This window comes from Aulonocara sp. 'chitande type north' Nkhata Bay, linkage group LG7 (assembly GCF_057382095.1).
Source record: "Aulonocara sp. 'chitande type north' Nkhata Bay isolate Kocher_YH1m ecotype deep benthic linkage group LG7, A_spYH_male_GT1.1, whole genome shotgun sequence".
NCBI lineage: Eukaryota > Metazoa > Chordata > Actinopteri > Cichliformes > Cichlidae > Aulonocara > Aulonocara sp. 'chitande type north' Nkhata Bay.
Genome location: NC_141350.1, coordinates 9,953,846 through 9,980,429, shown reverse-complemented (window position 1 = coordinate 9,980,429; position 26,584 = coordinate 9,953,846). Strand labels below are relative to the sequence as shown.

At 37.9% G+C, this 26,584-nt stretch overlaps 2 protein-coding genes and 1 pseudogene across 8 annotated transcripts in view; 1 reads left to right on the top strand and 2 right to left on the bottom strand.

Moving 5' to 3' along the window:
- Positions 1-444: 444 nt before the first annotated feature.
- LOC147324571 (receptor-interacting serine/threonine-protein kinase 3-like) lies at positions 445-12,994 on the bottom strand. Of its 6 annotated transcripts, none has more exons than XM_086298463.1 (14): positions 12,911-12,994; positions 5,196-5,375; positions 4,781-5,099; positions 4,552-4,700; positions 4,404-4,453; positions 3,991-4,146; positions 3,770-3,852; positions 3,594-3,660; positions 3,454-3,500; positions 3,077-3,143; positions 2,864-2,904; positions 2,458-2,506; positions 2,123-2,368; positions 445-2,041 (listed from the first exon to the last, which is right to left on the bottom strand). In XM_086298463.1, the coding sequence occupies exons 2-14, from the start codon at positions 5,348-5,350 to the stop codon at positions 2,034-2,036; spliced, it is 1,437 nt and encodes a 478-aa protein (XP_086154589.1). In that variant the 5' UTR covers positions 5,351-5,375; positions 12,911-12,994; the 3' UTR covers positions 445-2,033. The 6 variants fall into 6 exon arrangements, with proteins under 6 accessions (XP_086154589.1, XP_086154593.1, XP_086154591.1 ...); XM_086298467.1 differs by having other exon boundaries at positions 2,123-2,362; XM_086298465.1 differs by having other exon boundaries at positions 2,458-2,503.
- LOC147324572 (uncharacterized) lies at positions 7,576-8,660 on the bottom strand (annotated as a pseudogene). Its single transcript, XR_015130638.1, has 3 exons — positions 8,569-8,660; positions 7,764-8,408; positions 7,576-7,668 (listed from the first exon to the last, which is right to left on the bottom strand). The product of XR_015130638.1 is annotated as an uncharacterized LOC147324572 (transcript).
- Positions 12,995-14,874: 1,880 nt separating the features above from the next.
- Positions 14,875-26,584, top strand: part of frmd4a (FERM domain containing 4A) — a 97,730-nt gene continuing 86,020 nt past the window's right edge. The window contains exon 1 of the mRNA XM_086298460.1: positions 14,875-15,275. Coding sequence (XP_086154586.1) covers positions 15,231-15,275 — 45 coding nt within the window. The 5' untranslated portion in view covers positions 14,875-15,230. The remainder of the gene's footprint in view (positions 15,276-26,584) is intronic.

Sequence of the window (26,584 nt, the reverse complement as noted above, 5' to 3'; positions counted from 1 at the left end):
ACGCCCTCGAATTGTAGTGAAGGGGCGGGGCTTACATTAAACGTAATGAGCGAGTATTGACAGTATTACTGGTATGAACAGTTGGTTATAACTTTTTTGAGAGACAACATTTTGCTGAAAAAATGCTTTCTTTCGCCAAAAACAAAACAAAAACGCATGCACGTCTTTACACGTAAAGAAATCATGACCTTTAAGGCTTCAAACCACCGAAATAAAAATGTTTAATTAGAGTATCAAAGTTTGATGCTGTAAGTTTCTAGACCTTGTTGGTGAAGTCGGTGGAGTTTTTTGATGTGATGGGGGGTGTTCCCCACAAGGGTGGATGGTGGCAAGATTTTTAGAAATGTTGCAGGTAGCTTAGATTATGCTGCTAACAATGGGTCTGAGTGGGATCTTTGTTGATCTTTGGAAGTCCGTAAATACAGGGTATAGCATCCCCTGGGTATAGATGATGATCTGGTCAACGACTTAATTATAAAGAAAAAATAAAAGAAAAATTGAAAAACAGTCATAGGCAGTCACTTATATGGATACATTTATTTTTGGTAGTTTTGGTGTAACAACGTGAAGCACTGTAGTGGGTCAGAGAAATGAAACAATCTTTCAAAAGTGGATACAAGTGCCAGTAATTGCATGTCTATCCTACTGGAGCCATTAATTTAAAAATTCCCACTAGTTGATTGAATTTTCAACATTTTTCAGCTGGCCGATCATTTCCATGTAATAAAAAACTGTTTTACTTCAGGACTTTACTTTGGAGTTTTATGCTTTTGACTAAGAGAGTCAAGTTTATAACTTCTTCACAGCTTGTTTGTTTCTAGTAAAAACAAGATCATTGCACTGTCACATAAATCATATGCTGCTCCAAAGATTTAATGACTAATAAGGGATTTTCAGTGCTCTGCTGGTTGACGCAGAGCCCTTTTGCCCTTTTAACACTATGATCCATGCAACTGATTTTAAACATTTCATTGATTTATCCACGGCCAATTTATTCCAGTGCGAGTCAGAAATGTTCATGTAGTTGATGTAAAGACTCCTTCACGCTTGAGCTGCACCCTCACACACTCCTGTGATGGGTATTGTCAATACTCCCCTGGCGGATGGCGTGGTGACCCAAGTTTTCTGAATGCAATAACTCAAAAATGAGGTGGCATAATATTTTGAAATTCAAACTATAGTTGCAGCTACTAAAAATCTTGGAAGAGTTCTAATTTCAGTGACCTCAATGTCAAGGTCAGAGGTCAAGTTTTCTCATTCATACTATAATTTCACCAACCAAAAGTTCAAATCTAAGTAACTTTGAATGTGATGTCAAGGTCAGAGGTCAAATTTTCCAAAATCTTGTGAATCGGACCTGGAACATGTACATCTACTAGGAGGTTGATGGGTAGCACGAGTTTATTATCATTAACAGAGAGACAGATGATCATTTAAAGTAAAATCAGCAGAACATCTGTGTATAGAGTACAAAATAAGCAATTCTACTGAGTAGGCAAATACATATCAATTTTAGTTTTTATGTCTAAACATGTTGATAAAATACAGGTCCTTGTAAGAAGGTTTAACAGTAAAATATTAAAAAGCCCAATTAAAATGTTTTTTTAATGCAGAGTATTAACGTCCAACACAATCCTTTGAAAGCACAAAGAACTAGTGCTTGCAAAGCACAATAGGACAATGATCTGTGTCACGCATTAAGCAAACCCCTTACTTTAAGTAAACTGAGGAGTATTCACTCATATCCCATGATGGCTTGCTGTTTCAGCTGGTGTTAATAGGTGTGGCGTGTTTTTGCTTGCTGGATTTTTATTTGTCTCTCACATCCCTCTTTCTTTTAGAGTGAAGATTCTTAGTAACAGGACAACAAAGACAGTCTGTCTAGGAAACCGGTGTCATTCACTTTGTATACAAATCTGTACAAAGGATCCTGATAAGGCTGTCCAACTCATCCCTAATAAATGGGATGATTATAGGATTGACACCATTGTCTCTTCTTTTTCTTCCTTCTTTCCTCTTTCTCTTCCTTTGAACTAGCCACCTACAGAAAATAAAGGAGAAACTATTAACTTGTTATACATGTTAAACCATATTTGACCTTTTTAATAAGAGCAAATCATACCAAGCCTCTCCACTAGCTCTGGATGAATTTTTTTAAGGGCATCAAAGAAGGCTGCTTTGACCCTCCACCCTCCTGAACGCAGTGTTCTTTGAAAGAGCTCCCTCATTTTATCTTGACTTGTCGGTGTAGCTCGAATATTTGAATAGGCTTCAGGATGGACCAGGTCTCCAAGCTCTTCTGCTATCGCCAGCACTTCAGAAACTTCTTTGATTAACGTTGCCCTGTTTTTATCAACAAAGTCTGCTGCTTATAAATGAAGAAAAAAGAAAGCATGTATTTAAAAATCATGAAATAAAAATTGTGAATTTGACTGTGAAATAATATATAATACACACCTTTTTCATTTTCAGTCAGATTTCTAGCAGAACTGCTCACATTATTCTGCTGCCAAAAGAAAAGAAAATTTATGTAGTCTCTTTTTTTTAACCATATCAGCACACAAACATCTGATTTGACTGTGAATCCTTTTGATTGTTTAGGATGATTTTTTTTATGTTTTATCTTTTTAATTTGACACAGCTTTTGGTTTGCCTACTTTGTTTCTGAGGGAGGTAAAAATTGGAAACATCCATCCTCTTTAGCACAAAATTTATTACATGTATTTATACATAACAATATTTACGTACAAATGTTTAAGTTGGTTTTGTTGTTCTCAAGTATCTTCTGATCAAAATGAGACTTGATTAAATGAAGTCACCCTGAGAACTGAGAGGCAAAGGACAAAGTCCAAATAAAAAATACCTGCAATGGGATGTCCACAGTATCATTTGATGCTGGCGGTCCTGAAAAAGAAAAATATATATGTCTGATGTTTCTTGTTAATAAGAAAGAAATGTGTATGAGAATAAACTAGGGCTGTCAGCGTTAACGCGTTAAAAAGGGATTTATCCGCATTAACGCATTAACCCTAACCCTAATCTGCGTTAAACCCTAGAATAAACATAAGTGACAAACCTGGCATCTCAGCAGTGAAACCAGATGGACGTGACATGTTGGAATGTTGATGACCAAGTTGCATATTCTAGACCAGAGAGATAAACAGAACGCAGAGAAGTCTGATAAAAGTCTTCACCATTAATTGCTATTATCAAGTTTTACTCTTGAACTAAAGCTTTACACTAATATCTATTTTTACAGTACATTGTGATTGTGAATCCTTCCTACTTGTGTCCAAGTGACATGTGGCATAATGTGAAAATCAACTAATAAGATCATTCATTCTGTCTAATGATGCAAAGTGTAATTAAAATGATCAAGAAACACTTGAGAAAGACTTGATAACATTTCTTTTCACTTTGTGAGAGGTAGATTTGTGAGTGCATATTAAATACCTGCATTTCAGTTCTTCCATCAACTTTATCATTTGACTCTGACTGTCCTGAAAAAAAGAGAAATATCTGTATGATGTTCATTGTTAATAAGAAAGGAATAAGTCTGAGAATAAAGTGACAAACCGTACTGAAGAATCTACCTGGCATCTCATGATTAACACCGAGTGGACCACATGTGTCAGGATATTGATTACCATGTTGTGAATCCTAGGAAAGTAAACAGTACCCAAAGAAGTCTGATAAAAGTGCTCCCTCCAAAATTGAAATTGTTGACTACTTTATTAGTTCATTTCTGAAATTATAAATTGAGTTGCACCAATTTTTTCATGACTTGTCCGACTGCCTGGTGAATCCCTGCCCTGTGCTTTGAGAACACATCCTTAGTGATTTCATCACACTCTGAAACAAAACCATGGTCCATGTTTAAAAGGCATAATGTACGAAAAGTAGAGAGTTCATTAATTGTTAGTGGTTTCGTGCACATATAAAAATGGTCTGTTTAATACAGAGTGTTTAATACAGGTAGTGAACACATACCTCCAAAGTCTGGCCTCTGGGATGGATCTCCATCCCAGCACCTCTTCATGAGGCCAACCAGCTCTCTCAGCCCTTCTGCCTTTGTCTGGTCTATTTCTTTACAGGGAGGTCTGTCCCCCTTTGGGATCTTCAGTGCCAAAAGAGCTAGAGTAGCATCTGTGTGAAATACAATAAAGACTTTCATTAAAAAACATGAGCACAAACGAGAGAATGTTTTTATGGAAGTGCCTCACATTGTATTGATAATAGTTATATTAAATGTAAAACATAAAATATAAATGAAATTATTATTTTTTTTTTTAAAGAAGGGCAAATATTTGACCAATAAACTGGAAACTTATAAGGAAAAACAAACATACAAACAAAGACAAATATATGGAAAATGATAAGTAACTGAAATCCATTCATTGTACCTGGAAAAGGCTTTTTCCCGCAAATAATAGACCACAGAAGAATACCATAGCTTTACAAGATAAAGAAAGAGAAGGAATTAACACAATGTGTTTAAGGTAAAATCTATAATCATACATAAATCCCCACAACTATTCTTTTAATGTTTACCTGTATATGTCGAATTTACGAACAGGCTTATATGATGGATCAAAAGACTCTGGAGGCATGTACTGACATGTGCCTCCTTTCACTGTGGACATTTCTTCAGAGCTCATCAGAGCACTGGTGGAAACCCTGGACAGACCAAAATCTGCCAGCTGCAAAATAATCAAGGAAAAAAATAAAATAACACAATTACATCAGTATAAACTAATGAGTTGAGTGGATAGCACTTTACCTTGGCATGAAGGTCATCATCCAGCAGTACATTGCTTGGCTTTAGGTCATGGTGCAAAATGTTCTTCTCATGGAGGAAGTTCATTCCTTGAGCGATTTCGTAGGCCAAGCGGAAGGCCAGAGGCCATGGTGGTGGACCTGACAAAGTCTCCAGCAGGGTCTGAACAGATCCTCTATCCATGAGCTCCATAACAATTCCCAACTGAATGTTCTGCCCTCCATTTGGTGGACATCCCCTATATATTCCATAAAGCCTCAGCACAGAACTGTGTAAGGAGACTTTGGCCATATGATTTGCCTCCTCACACAGTTCTATGTCCCTAGTGTTGGAAGGAAAATGCAAAAGGCTTTAGGAAAGGACTAGTTCATGTACTTGGAAGTATAAAAATTAAGAAATAGTTCTGTTTTAATTTTACCCAGCAGCATGTTGAAGTAGCTTAATGGCCACGTCACACCTCCACTTCTTGTGTCTAGCCTTGAAGACTTGACCAAATCCACCAGAGTCAATTAACTGCCAGTTCTCCAAGCTTTCGTTTCCAACTGATTCAATGTCAGGTCTCTGCAGTTCCATCACCTGCTGAACTCAGGTACAAAACCTTAAAACATAATAAAATGACACAGAGAAACTTTTATGAGTATTTTTACAACACCTTAGAAGTCTTTGTTGTTGCACTAACATGAAAGCAGCTGGAAGCAAGACACTGACACACATTTTCCACTTTCTAATAATACTGGTGCACTTCTCACAACATTTTTGAAATTGTGTATTCTGAATTTGCAGAAGCTAGAAAGAAAAAAAACTAGACTACACTGTTAGACTTTTCATCTCCACTTTAAGGCAACATACTGGCGTCACTGTTGCCAGCGTCATACCATGACGCCGTGTTACGGTAGGTTACCGTTCTGCAGGATGATACCGTTTTTTGCTGTTGTGGTATAATACTCTTGGACAAATTATGGTAACGCACTGTAGCCTTTTTTACGGTATCTCACTGGCGACAGTGATGCCAGTGAGATACCGTTATGTCGTAAATTATGTCAACAAAGTAACATCATACTGTGATAAGAAATTGGTATTTCTTATCACAGAAATTGGTATTGGTGTATTGGTATAAACGGTACAGTGACATACTGTTTATTCCCGGTATGTCACTGTAAGCACGCTGCAAGGTAATAAACTGCAATATATTTACCAGTAACTTACCGTTATCACGCATCATCACATCAGTACCAAAAATATACATCTAGAGGATACCGTGTTCCTACAGGCAGTCATTTACTGTTTAACAGGTCGTAATTTACCGTAATTTCAGGAAACAGTAACATATTGTAAGAGACTGTTTAAAAAAAATAAAAAATGCATATATATATATATATATATATATATATATATATATATACATAGATATATACATAGATATAGATATATAGATATAGGAAGCTGGCATTTCCCCCTCAACTGGCTGCCAATTAATATATTTGTGTCATACACACACACACACACACACACACACACACACACAGACAAAATATAATTCATGTGCTTTACATCACTTTTTATTTCAGGTCTGATTTTCCTCTGCAGAAATACACATTTCCAAAATCAAAAACTGAAAAGAACTGAAAACATATTTTGATTGAGGAAGCACTTGTTTTTACTAAACCATCTAACCCATGTATTTTCTTAGATGGTTGTACAAACAATAACGATATTATGTCATATCCATTTCATAACAGACGACATATGCTCAAGTGATGAGTTTTCTTAGTTATATTTTGTAGGGTCTTAAACCTACACTGTGAAGTGCCTTGGCAATCATTTTGTTGCCACCATACAAATAAACTAAATTGAAATGAATAGAACATCAAGCCCCACACTTCTGCCTCTATATACACTTTGTCCAAAATACTGGCTCACACCACCAAATCAATGTACAAAGCAGGGTCCACAAGGACATGGATGAGCATGTGTGATGTGAGGGAACTTGACTGACCTGCACTGAACCCTGACCTTGCTTTGTGGACTGAGGTCATTGATTTGTAGGGTGAGCCAATACGTGTGACAATAAAAGTGTAAGTAGCTGAAATAAATTTTAACAAATGGGTAAAAGAAGGAAAAAAAAATCAAAACTGTTGCAAGATGACGAAAGAGCTTGTCTTCATTGTTGTTCGCCTCGTGTAGATTTCCAGAAAGCATGGGCCATGGATCGTCTGTGGAGACACAGGTAGCAACACATTGTTCACTTAAATTATACAAGAAATTAACTATAAATGGCAACAACAGTTACCTAATTTGAAGTTTTCCACTCAAATTCAGTAAGCCGCTGGAGGAAAGTTGTGACTGTTGAATGTTGAAGTTCTGGTAAGTGAAGGTGAGGTGTCTATGACGTGTTCAGCAGTCTGATGGCCTAGTCCGTTTTACCATATTATAATTGTACATAATTGGGAATTATTCTGCACATTAAACACACCTAACAAAGAGTCAGCCCAATTAAATTACCGGAGTTCCATCAACTGTATGGTTATTTTGGAGTTTATAGTTTGTGCTGCTGTTAAACTTTACAATATTGACTTCAGTATTTCTGCTGTTAGTGTAGCTAGACTACCATGTTGATCAGTAATATGTAATGTGAAATTTGATATTGTTACTTTGCTGGATTCACCGAGACGCATGTCCAACAACCTTGGTTTATAAAGGAAATTACATAAATGTGAGCTAAATAAACAGAGACTGGATACCTGTGTCCACGAAAAGCTCCTGTGCCAAACAGAAATTGTAATATGGTCTAATCAGCTCTATTTCATAAATGACTTCTTACCAAGCATAATCAGCCTTGGAGTGCCTGGCAGGTTGCTCTCTGCTACAAGGGACATACTGGTAGATGTTTCCTGCCAGATAAAGGACCAAGACATTTTATGTAACGGAAAAAAAACAGGACAGCAAGCAACAGCATTAAACCTAGAGCTGTATGAAAAAAGCTTACATCTGCTAAGACAAAGAGGGAGTCTTCATTTTCCTTTTAATACTTCATCATGACAAGTATGGCTGCTGTGCCAACCTTGTTGTTGGTCAAAACTTCCTCACTTTCTATCTGCTGGATGAGTGTCCTTATTCCAAGGTTCAATCTGAGCTTCTGGGTGGAGAAATAGTTAACAATCCTTCTGCCTTTGGTTATGAGGGCCTGACCTAAGCGCTCACTGATATCAATACCTGTGAGTTTGTGAAAGTGGTTCGAAAGACCTTTCTGAGTAAACAAGAATGGCCACTGCTCCTGAATTTCAGCTACTGAAAGTGAGGGACAACTGTTGATAAGCTGCCGCTGAGAAATATATGTGAGGCACATGAAGTCATCCACATCAGGTCTCTCCACAGCTCCAGGTACTTGTGAATTAAAAATTGTTAACACGATGTCTTTCTTTTCCTCTAAAAAGCTGACGTTTCCCCCTCAGGAAGTTCAACTGGCTGCCAATTTATACAGCCATAGCTATCCACAAGGCATCTAACTTTTTTAGGTGAGGTTGCATTACTGTTGGGACTGCAGTCTTCCTCATTCCTGGTTCTCTTTGTTTGACGAAGTCTATGTGTTGTATTATCTCGATTAACATGTTCAACTCTAGATTTGATGCTTCTTAGTAGTGAATAATGTCCACAATGATCTTAGCAACCTTTCACAAGATGCACGTTTAAGGTCTGTTGCCATCTGAAAAAAGAGAGATCATTGGAAAAGCTACTTTATATGGCTATTTCAACAAATATGTCCTCACTAAAAGATGAACCCTGCAGAATACCGACATCCAGGAACTTGACAGCTGAGGTAACCAGTGAACTTACAGAAGTTCTCCTCAGTGGTCTCCCTTCTTGTTCTGTGATTCCTAGGCATATGTGAATGAAAGGCAGAAAATGTTCTGAAAGTGGCAGGACAGTTCTCAGCTACACAAGAAAACCTATAGTTACCTACATGTTTGTGGCTTTTAACATGCAAACTGAACAATATAAATTTGTGTGCACGGAAGCCACAAAATTTACAAATACACATAGTTGTAAAAAGTTCAAAGACCAATTATCTTGACGCTTAAACTGGTTTAGCCTGACTAAGTCAGCACCCCGCACCGTACAGGTAGTACAAGCACACCAGAAAACACCGACCAGCTATCAGCTTTAACCTTCCTGCCTTCTTGGGACCTTTTTGTGCCACTGCTATGTGTTAAATGGCTGCCATTTCCACTGTGTTCAGTGGAATATAACCAAACTTGCCACAGGATAGTTTTTACCTGTCAATGTTAATATTCCAGTGTGAATTCCTTAAATCAGCCTAAAATGGCTGAGCAGCAGAAATCCCCACACCCATCACCCTGGGGACCATTTTCTGCCCATTGACTTCCATTATAAACGCTATTTTTCAACCCCAAATTATCATCATATGATTTTATTTTTTCTTCTTTTCTTGGATGTCAATGAAGACTCAGGGCCTTGAAGTTTTAATTTTTAAATTGCAAAAAAAATGCAAAAAAAATAATGGCAGGTCAAAATGTATGTTGGTGCCAATCTTTGGTCCATCTAAAGGCCTACTTATAATGACAATCACATATTACTTCAACTGGTTTTTTGTGGAAATATTTAGTTTCGTTTTTTGGTTTTTGGGGCTTATAACACAGGGCGCTCATGTAATAACACTGGGATTTGAAGGGTTAAAACAACGAAAATATAATTAAAACTTTACATGAATATTTCAGGGAGAAGTAGTTTTACAAGGTTGGCTAATTTAAAGTGGAATAAAATATGGATATATGGTCTTTTTATGGCGTGGCTGAGAATGGTCCCTAGGGTGATGGGTGTGAGTTTTTTAAAGGATGGCAGGAGGGTTAAGCATTTGGGCGCAACCTCTGTAGTTTTTATCAAGTCTCATAAATCCATCGACAACTATTAACTAACTAGTCTTTTGAGTCTTCACAGTCATAACTATTGACATTTTGTTTTAGCACTTGAATGAAAATATCCTGGCAGGGTAGCTTAAAAGTCAAAACAAACAGTAATGAGAATGCATTTCTGACTTCTCTCGAATAAGTGAAAAAAACACTTACCTTCAGACTGATTAGCTGGTGTCAGTCCAACTTTAATGTGTCCCATGTCAGTCAGTTTTAGGGAAAAAGTGTTAAGTTTAGATGTTTCATTTACTTTTGCGATACTCCCGCATGGACGAGAAATTTGGAGTCTAGCAGAGTTGTCACAAATAGCATACTATCTTCAGTTATAATTCCAATCAACGGTGCATTTAACCTGACTGAACTCCATCCAATTACCTCTGACTACTTCTAATGCGTCACATTGTACGTCAGGTGAAGGTGTGGTGTTGGCTATCACTCTCCCATTGAGATGTGTAACAAGTGCTACACACACCTGTCGCATAAAAACGCTTTAAAAACGTAACAATCGCTTTAAAAACACAACCCAACGCGCTAAACATGAACAAACATAAACACCCGTGTTACATTATCATGTATATCCAGGACATCTCTTTTGAACCAAGTGGTGCTACAAAGGAATTATTTCTTTAGGAGAGTGCATTTAATAGCAATCTGGCCTGCCATAAAATGCACCGCTAAAAATACAGTTTCTGCTTGTCCCAGAATTTATCAATTTTGAGAGTGAAGTTGTAGGACTGATGCTGGTTAGTGGTCTAGGTTTCATGGATGTGACACCTGAACTTGTGTAAAATGACCACCAGAGCATATTCAGAGACTTTTGGTTAGTTCACTAGAGGTGTCTTAAAAAGTACCACCTTATACAAAACAAACGAAGTTCCAGTATGAGAAAGAATAAGAAGAGAAAAAAGCAACACCCTGATACATGAAGTCATTTTTAAACATTACTCTAAATGTAACAATTAGTCTTTGTTTCTAGCCATACAAAAAATAAGTATACTTTAAGTTCATATCATGAAGTATACTTCAAGTATATTTCCCAAGTATACGTTACCTAGTACGTATACTACTAATGCTTCTTGGGACTATATTGGCCCCTGTTTTAGTACATAAAAGTATACTAGAAATTAACTTTTAGATGTACTTTTTGTTCACCATAAATAGCATAATGTCCTTTCCAGTCTATAAGAGTATACTTAAAATATACTCTATTCTAGCACAATACTTACGTTACAAGTATACTATTAATTTACTTTTTAGTTTATATTTGAGATACTTCTGATTGAAACAGTAACTAAAAGGCAGTTGAAACTTATTTTTTTTCACATGTAATAAAGCCCTTCATTCCTCAAACAGTCAGATAACAGCTCCAACTATCAGAAGGCTTCCTCTGCAGAGAACTACACTCATAGCTCAAGTACCGGAACTATATTGTAAACAGGTAAGAAAATGATTGGAGAGTTGAGGTTTATTCGCTATTGACACTTTTCACTCACGGTTTGAACAATTTCATTTTTTACCCCACTTACTCTGTTCAAAAGGTAAAAGACATTACACAACAATCTTTGACAGATTCTTGTTTTAAAACATCAATCATTTGTTTCATAGTTTTAATTTCACAGTTAAAGCACTGCAATGCATGCTGGGTATTTATTTGTACTTCAGGTATACTTCAGGTAAACTACATACTACATAGTATACTACTAGCACTACTATACTACAAGTATAGAATAAGTGTACTTATACTTTTCTGTATACTTCTAACTGTACTTAAAGTATGCTTAAATGTAATTTGGTCTAAAAAAATCAAGAAAATACATACAAAGTAAACAAAAGGTATACTTGCTTGTTTTCTAGTTTTTAAAATATACTTATAATATACTTGAATATTCTTTTTTGTAACAGTGAGACTGGTTGTTTGATACAAGTGGAATGTAATAACATTTCACATTGTTTGAATAAACAAATACATTTATTATAATATGAGGTTCAATTCAAGAAATTCCATTTTAGTGTAGCTGCAACTTACTCCTTAAGTTAAAAATAATGCTGTATATTGTAGTTTATATACTCTCACAATGAATTGCATTTTATACACTCTGAATGAGGTTTTAAGTAATGACTCTTAGATCTACAGTAGAAAAGAACAGAAATCCAGATGGTGTAATAGTATAATTTCAGTAACATCACCAATTGTTACATTTGCTGTATTTTACAGCTGTTTCCATGAGTACAGTGAGTACCATAAAAATAATGTAATCTCATTGAATTTTCTCACAATGACATGCAAATTACAGTACTAAACTGCTAACATCCTTTAAAGTTTTTACTGTTGATTTTGCAGTACTACGCTATGGAAATTACTGCAAAGGCTAACAGTGTACACTCAGTTCTTCCAAACCTTTCATTCATTTGTCAAAATGACTTTTTTTCGTAAATACTCCAAAAAAGACAAAATTAATTGTGTTAATTGTGTAAACCAAATTGATAACAATGTTTAAATGTTTTATCAAGATACGAGAGGTATCTAGAAGTATAATCCTCATCTCTTCAAGTTTTCTGCATCTTGTCACTTACTTTAAATGTCTACTGTAGCATTTAAAGCACACCGTAAATGTAAAAGAAAATAACAATTACACAGAAAAGCACAAAACTAAAGTATGTAAATAGACTGTGAGTACAAAAAAAGATGTACTCTACAGACTATAACGGTGATAATCACTAGGCACTAGGAAGAAGAAGCGGGAGGGGGGGGGGGGGGGGGCTGCTTCTACCCTCGGCAATCTTCTGTGTGTTCCTCTTCCTACTTCTCTGACAGACCGCTGTCCCCTCCACAAATTGTTTTAATTCCCTTCCGCTTTATCTTTTACAGTACCCATTTACATCGTTGATAATTAGTGTGTCTATTCCGCAAATGACGACAGTGAAATCATGTTAGCAAAAAGACCACAAAAACAAACGCAACTAAAACTTGTTCCAACTTCTAAACTGTAGGCAGTCGTTTTCCAAAACGTACGTTTGAAAAAAAATGCTTGGAATGAAATGACACCAATATTAATGAGCAATGAGAAATGCTCTTCCTGTTGTGAACAAGTTAAAAAAAATGTTCTGAAAAACTTTTCATTGCAAACTGGAGCTATCGTTTGATTTGGAGTTAAAGCATCTGTGAGGAAAGAGGATGAAAAGTAAAACGCTGGCTGCTACTCACCTCAAGCTGCTCCACACGCAGATCTAAGAAAAGCCAAAGCCTTGGTAAAAACGAAAAAAACAAACTTTCATTTTCATATCCTGGCACGCCCCGAACTGTAGTGAAGGGGCGGGGCTTACACGAAACATAATGAGCGAGCATTGACAGTATTACTGGTATGAACAGTTGCTTATAACTTTTTTGAGAGACAATATTTTGCTGAAAAAATGCTTTCTTTCGCCAAAAACAAAACAAAAACGCATGCACGTCTTTACACGTAAAGAAATCATGACCTTTAAGGCTTCAAACCACCGAAATAAAAAGTGTTTAAGTATTAAGTATTAGATTAAAGTTTCCATCATTACAAACTTTCCTTTTCTGGCATTGAATACAAACGGGAACTGCTTAAGCTTTCAGTTCCTATTTTAAGTGTTGCATACCTCAGTTTCCTGCAAAGAAGTAGTCCAAAGATACCCTCTTTTTTCCCAGTGTGAAAATGCAGAGTATCAGAGATTCCAAATATGGCAAGAATCGATCAGTCCTCTGACCGAGTATTTGAGGTGCGTTTATGGTGCTTTCTATACGATATGAAGAAGTAAGTAAAGTTTAGTGAGATACAATACTGTGCAAAAGCCTTTATATTTCTTTATATTTTGCTTCCAAGGAGCCAGACTTGAAGAGCTTTCAGACTTCTTAGGACATTAGGTCTTCTCCCTGACCATTTACAAGGACTTTTTCTATAATTCATTCAAGAATAACAAATACATGTTGCTATTGTGCAACATTTTTACACAAGTTAAAATGTTGTGTAAAAATCCAGGTCATTTTAGTAAGTTTAAATAATTAAATGGTATTAAGTATCTACTATTATAATAAAGTTAACTAATCGTAAAGATTTGGGATTACTATTGTTAAAAAAAAAAGTTCTTAGTTCAAAAATTTAATCATGATGTTATTTATATAAATTAACAGTTAATTAATTAGCAATTAAAAATAGATGCATCCATCTGCAAAACACCCAGTAAAACAAGCAACTCACAATGGAGACATAATCAGAATCATAATATCTGAAGCTGTGCTGAAGCTAAATCTTGAGCTCATCAGTTGAATGATTACATGATTTATGACCTTCTTCTAATAAGCTCTCTCTGCCTCTCTTTTTCATCTTCTCTGCAGACAAAGCCAAAGCCAGATGAAGATGTTTTATTCATGGCTATTATTAATGTCAAACACAGTCCTGTAAAGGTGCAAAACAAACCATTGTTCTGCATCTGGAGCAATGGTGCTTGTGAACATGACACTACGGCTCTATGTCTGGTTTGCATATTCAGTCGTGTACACTCCCCCGTTTTTTTAAGAGAGCTGAGGAGTATTCACTCGCATCCCATGCTGCCTTGCTGTTTCAGCCGGCGTCGATAGGCGCGGTCTGTTCCTGCTCTCTGCATTTCCATCCCTCACTCCCCTCCCTCTTCCCCACCCACCTTCATTTACACTCATCTCAGTGAGGACCTCTCTCACCAGGGGCTGCTCTCTACGCTACATCTCTCCTCCTATCTGCATTTTCCTTCATTCTCTACCCTTGTAGAGACTGTCTATAACATCCTCCTTCTTTTGCATCCCTCTTTGCCCTTGTCTCATGCTGATGACATATGAGGCTGGGGATTAATGTAAAGGGCAGCCCTCTGCGCTGGATCCGAGAGCTGAGGTGAACGTCTGTTTTTCCATCACAGTGGAAGAGTGCTATAGACTGGGGAGCATCACTTATGCCAGCAGGTTACATCCCCTGGAGCAGCAACGGGACAGCCTCGGGAGAAAACAGCTGCACTGAAGCCCCACGTGCATGGCTGGATGTGCTTTGTGTTGATAGATAGTACACTGAAAAAGGTAGGAAGAGGGCAGCAACAGAGGGGAGAGTAGTATTTAGCAAGACGCAAACCTCCAAATAACGGTTTTGGGGGAGGTGGGTGTGGGATTCACGGGGAGTGTTTTAAATGTGAAAGGAGGAGTTGGGGTCTGCTCTACTCTGCTCTCAGATCAAAGAACTGGAAGAAGGAGGACTGCACAGACTGAAGAGTCAGAGCGAGAGAGAGAGAGAGAGAGACTGGAGAGACTCCAGTCTCCAGAGACCACAGAATTGCAATTGAAGAGACTGTCTGCAGCACAGGGGGGGTGGTTATAAGGACACAAAGTGAGGGAACCAATCAAAGGTCTTCAGATCTTCATTTGGACAGTGTGAGCTTACTTTGTGAGTGAAGACTCAGATTAAGAGGACATCGAAGCAGGTCCCTTTAGGAAATTGGAGGCATTCCCTTTGCGCACAAATCTATAGGAGGATCCAAATATGGCTGTCCAACTCATCCCTGAATCAGCCGTGTGTTTGCTTATGGTGAGTCTCAGAGGAGTACGGGACTGACACCACTGTCTATTCTTTATTCCTTTTGCTGTTTTCTCTTTCTTTCACTGGCATGCTTTCTCTCACCATTCTCCTCATGGCGCGTGCCCATGCTGCCACTGCCATCTCATTAAAAAGGACGCTGCTTGTTTGCCCCTCCCCTTTACTACCATCTACGGTCCTTTTATCATTTGATAACTTCCTTGTGAGAGGCATAGCTCACTAAAGAAATGTGTGTATTTTCCACCCAAGTGAGAAAACTCTCGCTTTTGTCCTCCACGTGTTCCACTACTGCACTGGTCAAGTGTGGGAGAAATGGCTCACACACTGCAGATGTGAGGGTGCGGTGTTGATCGTGGTGCCTCTGGATGTTGGAGACAGTTTAATTTAGTATATATATGTGTCCTATGATTAAGCCCGCGAGCAACGACCTAAGGTTTATGCCTTCAGTGCAAGCAGATAAGTTGCTAAACTGAAGTGTTTTCTGTTTTGTGCAAGGTCAGCATGTGAACACTGCCAGTATACAACACTGAATCAAATCAATTTCATATTATAGAGCGAACAGTTTTGCTGCAACCCATGGGATTTCTAGGATCTTGTTAGTGTTGAACCCAGTCTTTTATTGGCATGAAACAGACTGGCTTGGTTCACGTGGTTCAGATCTGGCCATAGAGAGTGATGCAATAGAAATACATAACATAAGCTAAAAATCCAGTAAACTCCATTTGGTCCTCTGTCCAGCCTAACTGTGAAACAATGGCGCTGCAGCTTTGCTGCATGTGTTCATCCTATGATAACCACCAATGAATGACCGTAAAATCTGTATGGAGGGTGACTTCTTATAAAAGAGTCTGTTCTGCTCATTTTCATTCTATAGTGTTGGCATTCTGCAGTCCCAGGGGGAGTCATGCATCGCTGCACTACCTGCTATCTCCACCTGTCATGGCTGTCTGTTACTATGGCAATAGGCCATGCAGTCCACTTGAAAGAGAGGTGGTCGTAAAAAAGGACGAGGGCAGGAGGAAAGTGCAAAATATGATGGACAGGCAAAGGATGGAAGGGGCAAAGCATGAGGATTTGAAAAGAAGATGAAACAAATTAGCCATGGAAAAGTCAAAGTAAGCTTTTAGCATCATCATGGCGATATACTGCAAGAAATATAATTACCCTGATGATGGTTTCCATCAAAATGGGATTTGGGGCTTTGGGGACATAACTTCAGGCATCATCAGATCTGAAGCAGAGAATTTGTGTCCTTTGACTCCACATTTTACGCTATTTTGCTGCAAGTATGCATTAGCATAGAAGGTGTTCCATTATAAGTGTTCCTGCTGTCATAAATGACAGGCACAAAAAGCTTTGCTGCCATCCCAGTTTCACAGCCTCTCTCACATTTGTCCTTGATGTCCTACATCCACAGTCTTCTCACCTTTTAGATCTACTCCCCACAAGCTTACCAAAATAAGCTCACCTTGACATGTATACCACTTGCTCTTTTGGCATTTTCTTTGAAAAATATTTATTGATGACTGTAAAGCTGATCAAACATATGGACTAACGTGTCTTAACTCTGATATTTGAAATTTTCCTATATCTCATTTCAGAGCTCAGTTCACAAAATCTGTGACATTTGCATTCATGCTGTGAACCCATCTTATTTATTAATGGGAGTTTAGCAGCTATGTGTGTGTCTGCATGCTCTTGTGTGGCGTGAGCCGAAATATTAATATTGATCATGCTTCCTGGCTCTCTGTGTATTAATATTTTAGGTGGTTAGGTGATTATCTGCTGCAGTAATTACTGGCAATGCTGTAAATTATTTCCACAGACAGCACAACAAACAAGTCACATCAGAAACAGCAAAGTCAGACAGATCCAATAGATTGACTGAATTAAATCTATAAAATGTTATGGCTAGGAGGAGAAATGTGCAGGGCTTCATCTTCTTGGTTTGTTTTATAAATATAGAACTAAACTCTGGGATATCTTTTACTAGATGCATGTATGTGCATAGACAGTGCTTGCTTCTAATGAGCATTAGTTTTAGAGTAGAATGAAAAGAATCAATGGCATGACTGATTCCAGCTAAGATATCCAGAGAAATGCTGCCAACTAGTACTGGAATAGGTCATAAACTACATTGTATGTAAAGGCATTAACAGGAATTTGTCTGTGAGCTTCATTCCTAGCCTAAATGGGAAATACTGGTTCACAAAGCTAGTTACTATTTTGAGCCCACACGTGCACATGTTCTTACGCTTCCCAGTAATGTGTGTATCCACAACTGCACGCTTGTTTTTGTACTTTAAATCAGAATTGGCACAAGCACTAGTCTTTGCCACAACACATACACTGAGCTGATTAGCTCTGCTCTGGCTCTCTCGCTCAGAGAACCCCCCACCCCCCAGCCCCTCCAAGCTCTCGGAGATGATGGAGAGGTGCCTTTTAATTAGCGTAGGAGAAAAATAAGAGCAATAATTAAAGACTAAATCCACCCTCATCGTAAGCGCCAGTCTCAAGGTTTAGGTTTTGATGCAGCTAATCCCGGATTTATCATAAATTCCATGTGATAAAGTGTCACATGGAATTTTACTTCATGAAGAAAATGAGGCTGACAAAAATGGGAGCACAGTTTGCCCCAGTGTGTTCTGCTCTGATTCATTCATTTTAATTTTAGAGCTCTCCCGAAAGAGTGGTTGTCTTTTTCCATATGCAGGGGCAGCTGATCAATATGCATGTTGCTATCTGTTACACTGGACCTCACAAAACCCAGCAGCAAGAAACCAGGGCAAACTGGTATCTTGACACACAGACAACCTAAATGGATTATCTTTCTAATGCTGGAGGGGTCTGCTCTGCATACAGTGAGGAAACAGCAGATCACTTTTTTTCAATGTCCACAGCTGCATATATGTGTTAGAGGTTTTCTGATTCTTGCAGGGGACAGTAAACATCTATAAAAGCTGCACATCTGTTTTTTAAACGGTAAATTCATGTTGATAACTTCATAATGCAGCTTTTATTTATAGTCAGGTAAGTGTCTAACTAGGGACCTGTAGCTACACAAAAAGAGAAACTCCAAAGCACAGACCTCATGTCGCCCTTCATGTTGGTGCCCATGTGTCTTCATTACTGTCCTTCATTCAATTATCCTCTCACTGAGTATGGAGGCCAGATGACCTAGTGTGATCAAGCCAGGGGATTCATTCAGCAATAATCAAATCACTGCTCGATGATGTGATGTATCAAGTGGGTGTGTGTACGTGCAGTTTAACTGCAGTGTCCATTCAATATAATTATTTATCCCTGCAAAAACCTGCAATTAAACGCGTGTACACTGTGGGTTTTTGGAAATTATTTTTCCCAGCACTGGATTACTAGGTCGCACTTTCCATTTTTGACGCAGGCGACAACAGAAGAGCAAGTGTACAAATGGAGGAGGGCTGAAGAGCATGGGGGAGGGTTAGCAGAATGACATCATACTGAGATAATTGATTACTGCCCTGCAACAAAGGCAGAGGGGCATAACATTTGGTGTGTGTATGTGTGTTTCTGTATGTGGCCAAAATGTCAACACAACTGCTTGTATCTCTGGTACACCTGGTTGGGAAATGCACAATAGTTAGCAGTTAATGAAGTACAATTCTGCAGTTTCTGTGCATTTTGTAAGAAAATAAGCTTGACATAATTTTAAAACTACCTACAATCCACACAAAGGTGCTTGTTTGTAAAAGCACACATAACTATAAACCACACAAAGACACATACTGTCATAATGCTGCGAAGACAGAAAGTAATGTCCCAATGAACAAATTTATAACCTGCACAGATTTGAAGTTCTTATTGGTGATTAGTATGAACAAGAGGCAGAGGCACAGATGGCATCCCATTACTGCTATTCTTTTTTATTGATGCCTCACTATCTTCCACTTTATATTCCTGTCTGCACGCTGTAGGCTACTCTTGCCTACTTTTCCTGCACCACTTTATTTTTGCTTATTTGTTTAGTTCTAGTTTGTCTGTAATAATATAAGAATTTGTCCTTTTACAGCCGCAGTCTGGCTGCAGAACAGTCATGCTTGAGTGATGTTAGGAACCAGTACTGCTGATGTCAGCTAACTAAATCTCTGGAGTTGCTGCAGGAAACACTGCAAGAAACAGTTTTACTCTAAGTTGGATCAAAAAGCCCTTTTCAAACCTCTTTACACCACTGGTGCTACTTTTCGCTGTATTTATACTTATTATTCTTTTGGAAGTGCAAACACTGGATTAAAGTTGGTTGTTTTAAAAGCCTATTTTGCCCGTAAATAAATGTAAGCAAATCATTTGTGCACAAAATTTGATGATCATAAAACTGCAGTTTGTTGATAAGTGTCATCACCATAAACACCATCAACATATGACAAATTACTTAATTAATTTTGGACTTAGCCAATGTTTCATTTCTTCAGAGCAAATCATCTTAAACTGGAATACAATTTGACATTTTGTAACATATTTAACTTCCAATTAAAAATAAAATAAACTTCAATAATAAAGACAGGAACAATTTCAATTCACTATTTTTTTTTCTTATAAGTAAAATGACCAGAATTAAAGTGTGTGTATCTCTTCCTCATATGCACAGAGGTACACAGTAAGCACAAGGTTTTCAGGTAGTTTGTGGCCTTAAGATTACACTTAGCCTTCAGTGCCCAACATGAAGTAGTAAAAAGTGAGCAAATCTGATGGAGTGGAAGAAAAATACCATCCAAGAGGAGAAATGTTTCTTAAAAATGTAAGTCCAACAATCACATTTTGGGTTAACCTAGGTTTATTGTCCTCTGATGAAGGTATTTATTTATTAATTTTATTATTTGTTGTCTTTAGCCAACTGCTTTACTTACATTAGCGGCTAACATGAGTTACAAGCTAACTATCCTTTTGTTGCTGGGTAAGCAGGATAATCTGTTTTGAGTGTATCTGTCAAAAACAGCTGTTAAAAAAGATAAGATTAAACTATAGAAGAGTTAAATATGCAGTAAACTAAACTGGTACTGCGTGGAGCTTTGAATTTATACTGTGCAACTAATCACAGTATTGGCTGATTAAGATCAAAAGAGCATCAGAAATGTCTTCTTCAGAGTGGATTTGGCTGTGATCTTTGTGGAATAAATTAATTTTCAGATGTGTTTCCCCCCCCCCTTTTTTTGGGTTTGCTTATTTTTGCTTTACTTACTAGCTAAGAATTTAATTATTGTAGAATGAGAAAAGGGGGAGGGTAGAGGGAAGCAAACAAGAGAAACAGTTCAAATCTCAGAACATGCATAAATGTATAAAGGTTGGTATTTGTGTGCCAGTGGCTAAAGCGTGTAATTAAATCTTCTGAACTGTTTACAGTCTCTTTAAGGACTATTGATGAGCTGCAGAAATTAACTGACTTCGCCATAGTTTCAATTAGCATTAGTAGTGGTCTTTGTTTCTAGCCAGAGGAAGGTCTCAGGTGTGACTGTTGGAAGTGTTTGCAGTAACAGCGTGGTGTTTGCACTGCATCTTAATGTATGCTGCAGCCTCTCAGTGATGTGTGACCGCATTTCTTGAGAACCTAATGGCTGCCAGGTTATCAGCTGAGCTTAGCTGGTGCAGGTAATGTGAGTGAGGGGTTAAGGAAACTGCCATTAATGAGCACCAGCATGCACCCGGCAGATGCTCATCACAGTCTGCCAATCCTTCCCTGTGCTGTGGCTCCCTGCCTTCACCCTGATGCTTGTTAAAGCTCTCTGTCTCGTTGTCAGGCTACCTCTTCAGGTGCATATCTGTGCAGTGAAATTATCCAGGCTTTCTAATTATGGGTTACTGCAGTGCATAGAACGAATATGGGATGAAACGTGTACATTGATTTATATACTCACTCATGACATAACATGTGGTCTCTTGAATAAATATTTAAGAGCAAACAAAATGCTTAGATCCTGCATCAGTTTTAAGAGATTCCCCTTTTGGCTATTGTTGACTTGCAGGATATTGCTTTCAGTAAAGTGCATATAAGATATCCATCTGATGGCTGCCCTCCTTTAAGAGGTCAGGATCCTGTGGAAAAGATCAGGGCAGATAAATGAGAGATTTCTGTTTGTACTGGTGCATCGAGACACAATAAGCTCAGTATGGAGCGTAGGGCGTGAACCGTGAGATAAAGGTAAAGTGAGCTGGATTTGAATGTTTCATTTTTTGCTTATTTGCATGTCAGTTTCAATAAAGTGAATGCATAAATAATTTTCCAGGGCAGTGGCAGTGTCACATTCACAAGGTGCCACCTGTCATGTGAGCCAGGATGCAGGTTTAGGGGAGGGGCAGCAGGATGGCACAAGAGGCGGGGAGTAACAGAGGCACCAGGCGGTCTGATTGGCTCACCATCTGTCTCTGGGACCGAGCAGATGTCTGACTAGAAAGACCAATCTCGATTTGCTTCCAAGTTCACTTTCTCTCCCTTTGTGTGTGTGTGTGTGTGTCTGCTGCTGTGAATGTGACTGCTGTGGGTCATGGATGTGTATATTTGTGTGTGTGTGTGTGTGTGTGTGTGTGCTACAACGTGCATGCATCTGACATTTCACACTCTGGTTGACACAGGTCCCAGAGGGGCTGATTGTCTTCCATATGGAGTGAGTTAACATAGAACAGGCCCTTGTCATAATGAAGAGCTGTCCTGTTAGCAGCACTTACAAGGTAGGCATGAAGAGAAAATATGACGGGTGAGTCACTTTGTCATACATGTGCAAAGTAACTCACCTGTCACATTTTCTCATCGTGCCTACCTTGTACGTGCAAGGTTATGTTAGGTAAACTCAGGGAATATTTTTGCAGCTTCCTTTTTTCTGCTCCAAAAGAGAAGGAATCATTTGAAGAGCCCTTTGTGTAAAATGAGAGATATATCGTCTTCATCTGGGTCAAATTATACATGCCAATCCTATGGAAAGTCAGCAAAACACCCTACATTAATAAAGCAACAACCCTGAAGAAGGCAGGGTTTAGCTACTATAGAACAGTGATGGTTGTTGGGCAGGACACAGATCAGAATTGTTCTAAAAACCACACTTAGTCATGGTTTCAGTATATTTATTTATAACAAAAAGCAGTTGTCTACCAGTGAAGTCCTTCAATTATATTCAGTTGATCCAGTAATAACAGAAGGCTTGATTAGCTCCATTTTTGTACTCAGCAGCCAGGTTTATCTCATAATTCTCTTCTGTCCGTTGTTGCCGTGATACATCGGTTGCAGCAATATTGGAAACAGAGATACTGGTCCATCGTTTATAGAGATAAAGTCGCAAGGTTTGTCATCCAGGAGACTGAATTGTGTTCTGTTTGACACTGTGTTTCCACTCACTTGCAACTTTTTCTCACTGGTTTAGTTTAAACACCAAAAACCTCTCGGTTAAATTTAGGAAAAGGTGCATGGGCATTTAAAAAGTTTTAAAATGCTCCTGCACCTCATTAGCACAGCATGTTGGTCCTTGCATGTTTGTGTGTTTAAATGCGTTGCAAAGGGTTGTGCACTTTAAAAGTGTCCATACAAGCGTTCTGGTGACCATGTCAAGAACGTGTTTTGGGTAACTGTGAGACTTCTTTGGCAAAATGGCTGTATTTGCTGCCTAAAACTGGTTGTTTTTGCATACCAGGAAACAGTTAATTCACAGTTTCACTAACAAATCAACTTTTTTCTTTGTACCTCTTAAATTTCTCTCTTAATGTCAGAGTGCCTCTCATTTGAGGTTTTTTTTTTACCGTTCTTCTGGGTCCTCTCCATCTTTTAGCCATGTCTTGACCCACTTAGCCCACCTGAACCGCATCAACATTTCTAACAAAATGTGGCATGACAATGTTACTGAAAAGCAGTGACTTTAAAATAATCAACGACAGCATCTGTTTGCTTTTTAATGTAAAACGTTAACTGTTTGGTTGTGTATATGCCAAACTTCATGTTGCCCATGATGAACTCACAGTAGCTGTGGAGATGTTTGTCTCCTTGTTTAATAATATTTTCCTGCTGGCTGCTCAAATTGGCGAATGGTAGCTGCGGTCCTCCTGGCCTACTGCTTTAACTTTGCTTTAAAGAAAAGAAAAAAAAAGAAAAAAATGGGTGTATGGGCAGTGAAACCAGGAACAAATCACCAACATCCTGTTTTCAGCAAGAAATAGAAGACTTTCGGAGACTTGAGAAACTCTTTGCTTTGTGTGTACTGCAGTTTATCTATGTGTCAGTGTTCAGTTCTTAAAATATTCCATGACAGTCAGATGTAACTGAATCAGCACACCCCATCAGACTGACTTTGCTGCGTCTTTCTTTTTTGTCTCTCGCTTCCACAGACATATGACCTTGGTTGTCCTAGCAACAGTCATCTTATCCAACGCTTTTTGAAAAAAATCTTTATTTCTCTACGATTAATTTCCAGTGGAGATGTTTGTGATGTAGAATATATTCAAAACAAAACCTATGTAAACTTGAGGATCATGTTTATGTTTCATGCCAAGGCTTACCCAGTATAGCAGGGTAACAAACAGGATATCCATTTAAGGCACCATTAACAATGACTGGTCTCATTTGAGTGGGTATTTGAATAAGGTTTTGAATGTGTTTCAGACGGTTTAATTATAAGGTGGGAAGTTGAAATGCGAAATGTCATTTCTTCCCGCCGTGCATTTATTGCAATATGTTGAAATATGTTAATGTTAAAAAATATGTTATGTTAAAATGCTCAGTGCCACCAGGTATGTGTTCTTGCTTTTCTGTGAGGAGCAACTGCATGTGTAGTTCAGTTAAGAGAAGTAATGGAACAGCTATAGAAAAGCAGAAAGTGCAATTTCAGTGCATGATCTTCCTGTGTGAAAAATGATGTAAACTGCAGAACTAGGTGTTGAGAAATATTAGCAGAAGAACAAACACACATGCTGCAACAAAATTAGTCAAGACTGTGTTACAGAGTTTCACATATGACCGACAAAATCTTTGATTTAACTCCCTGTGACCCTTAGAAATGTCATGATTTAGGTGTGATGTTCATTAACTCACTGGGTGTTTTTTTTTTTGTAATGATATGGTAATAGCTTACAGTACAAAAAGTGCCTGTGTGTATATGTGTCTGTATGGCTTTAACTCTTAAACAATGAAAGCAAGACTTTTGTTTAACCCACTGAGTTAAAGCTGAAAGTCTGCACGTCAATAACATTTTGATTGTGTGATTTCATATCCACTGTGGTCGTTTAAAGAGGCAAGATTGTCAATTTATCCAGATATTTATGGACCTGAATGCATTTTACAGCTAATTCTCCATGGAGCAGGGGTAAAATGAAAAAGATGAAATAGCAGAGCAGAGCAAGACAAAGAGGGCCAAGCTATAAACCTTTCGTTTTTCTGCCTCTAGAGGGAGATAAAGACATGATAAAGCCTGTTTGAAAGTCTCACCTTTACTCCAACGTACCTCATGTCATTGTTGCCAAATAGCTCAGTGTTTGTCTTATCTGTCCATAAAACTTGCATGCATTTTGTATGCATTTGACATGTCCATGTGGGCATCTGCAGATTTCTGCATATTGATGTATATTTCACTTAACTGTGGACAGTGACCCTGGTGTTCATGCACTAGTTCCAGTTCAAGGCAGGTATGAGCCTTAGTGGTTCCAGGGTTCTTCCTGAAGATCCTAACCAATTCCCGCTCATCGGAGGGTAACAGTTTAGGTCTTCTTCCAGGCCTTGGCAAAATGATGGCTTCTACTTACATATAGTGTTTTTAACTGATGATCTTGTATAAATCTGTGAGTTTCCTTGTTAGATCCTCACTGAGTTCCTTGGACTTTCCAATTGTTCCGAGTGTTAGTCAGTCTAATGAGTGCTGTCAAACAAAACCATTTTATGTTGGCAAAAAGGACCTACCAGCTGTAGTCAATCATGATCACTAATGAAAAGTTAATAGGTTCAGCAACAATTATTAAATGTTTTTAATGAAGTTAACATATTCAGGTATGAAAACCATTGAAGATGTATGCTGTACAATCATTTCCACCCTGGCCAAATGCAAAGTTATGACCACAACTATATATCTAATATAAGATCTATGATCATTTGTGCTTTTAAAATTGTACCGTGCATTTTGCAGTTCTTAATGCATCCAGGAGCCTGCAGGAAGTGTTGTATTCTGGTCATTTGAGCACACCTGTCATTACATGCAAATTCAGCTGGTCAGAGAGCATTAAGTCAATAGTAACGTTTTATTATTGCAAATTATTGTAAAAGGTGTGTACCCATGAGCTAGTTCATGTTTGTGCGCACACACAAAGAGAGTAAAAACAGTGTATAAATGAGGTTCATAATAGGCTGTCATTCTGCTATGGCTAAATCAGGATTATGTAAGCAAGTTACAAAAATATGAAACTATAATAAACTAAACTTACAAGATGTGTAATTAGATTATGATTACACTGTTAATGACTGTCTTTGTAAGGGAAATTTTATTTGACCAACAGAGGATGCATTTTATTTGCTTAAACAATTTGCATAAAGGAAACAAGAGTATTTTTGAAATTTAAAAAATTGTGGCTGCATCCATTTTTAAGTGAAAATTTATTTATGTTTATCTGTTTTGTAATTTAGTTAATTACGGTTCTTATTACAACGATGTCCGGTAATTTGTATTCAGTTCATTTCAAACTAATGCACAATTTCCACCCAGAGCTATTAGCTGAAAACTTAAGACCCAGTCCTGCTGATCAGTGACTGATATCAACACTGACTGACGTTAACCAGCCTAATTCCCTCAGTCATGTATAATATTTAATAAATATATATATATTATTTAGTACTGAGGGAATGTATTACCCAACAGGCACACTGATGACGGGGTGAAGGATGAATTTACTTACTGTATGGATTCCTAATGGTTGTAAAATAGTGTATTAGTAGTAGTGTATGTGCAGTATATGTAAATTCTTACATTCATCTTAAAAGTTGTCAGACTTGCCAGAAACCTGCTCCAAACTTTGTTCGTTAAAGGTCGACATACACATTAACATATATAGTATAGGAATCTTTCTCCCTGAGGAAAGATATGTAATTTTTTACTTTAATCATGATTACAGCTTTAGCAGTAATAAACTTTTTCAAACAGTTTGCTATTTGATGTGTCATCAAATACAAGCCTAATGCTTAGCTTTCAACCTCTTTTTATAAAGAGGGCGCATTTTATTTGAATATAGGAACTGCCAGCATGTTTTATTAGAGTTTCTTCAGTAGAGGGCAGTGTTTGATTGCAGGTGAATAATGCATCACTCCT

Excerpts from the sequence above, each read along its gene's own strand:
- LOC147324571 (XM_086298463.1), bottom strand. The coding sequence starts at position 5,350 with ATGGAACTGCAGAGACCTGACATTGAATCAGTTGGAAACGAAAGCTTG. Across the intron at positions 5,100-5,195 it reads CTACTTCAACATGCTGCTGG|GGACATAGAACTGTGTGAGG; the intron begins GTAAAATTAAAA and ends TTCCAACACTAG. Across the intron at positions 4,454-4,551 it reads CGTAAATTCGACATATACAG|CTATGGTATTCTTCTGTGGT; the intron begins GTAAACATTAAA and ends TATCTTGTAAAG.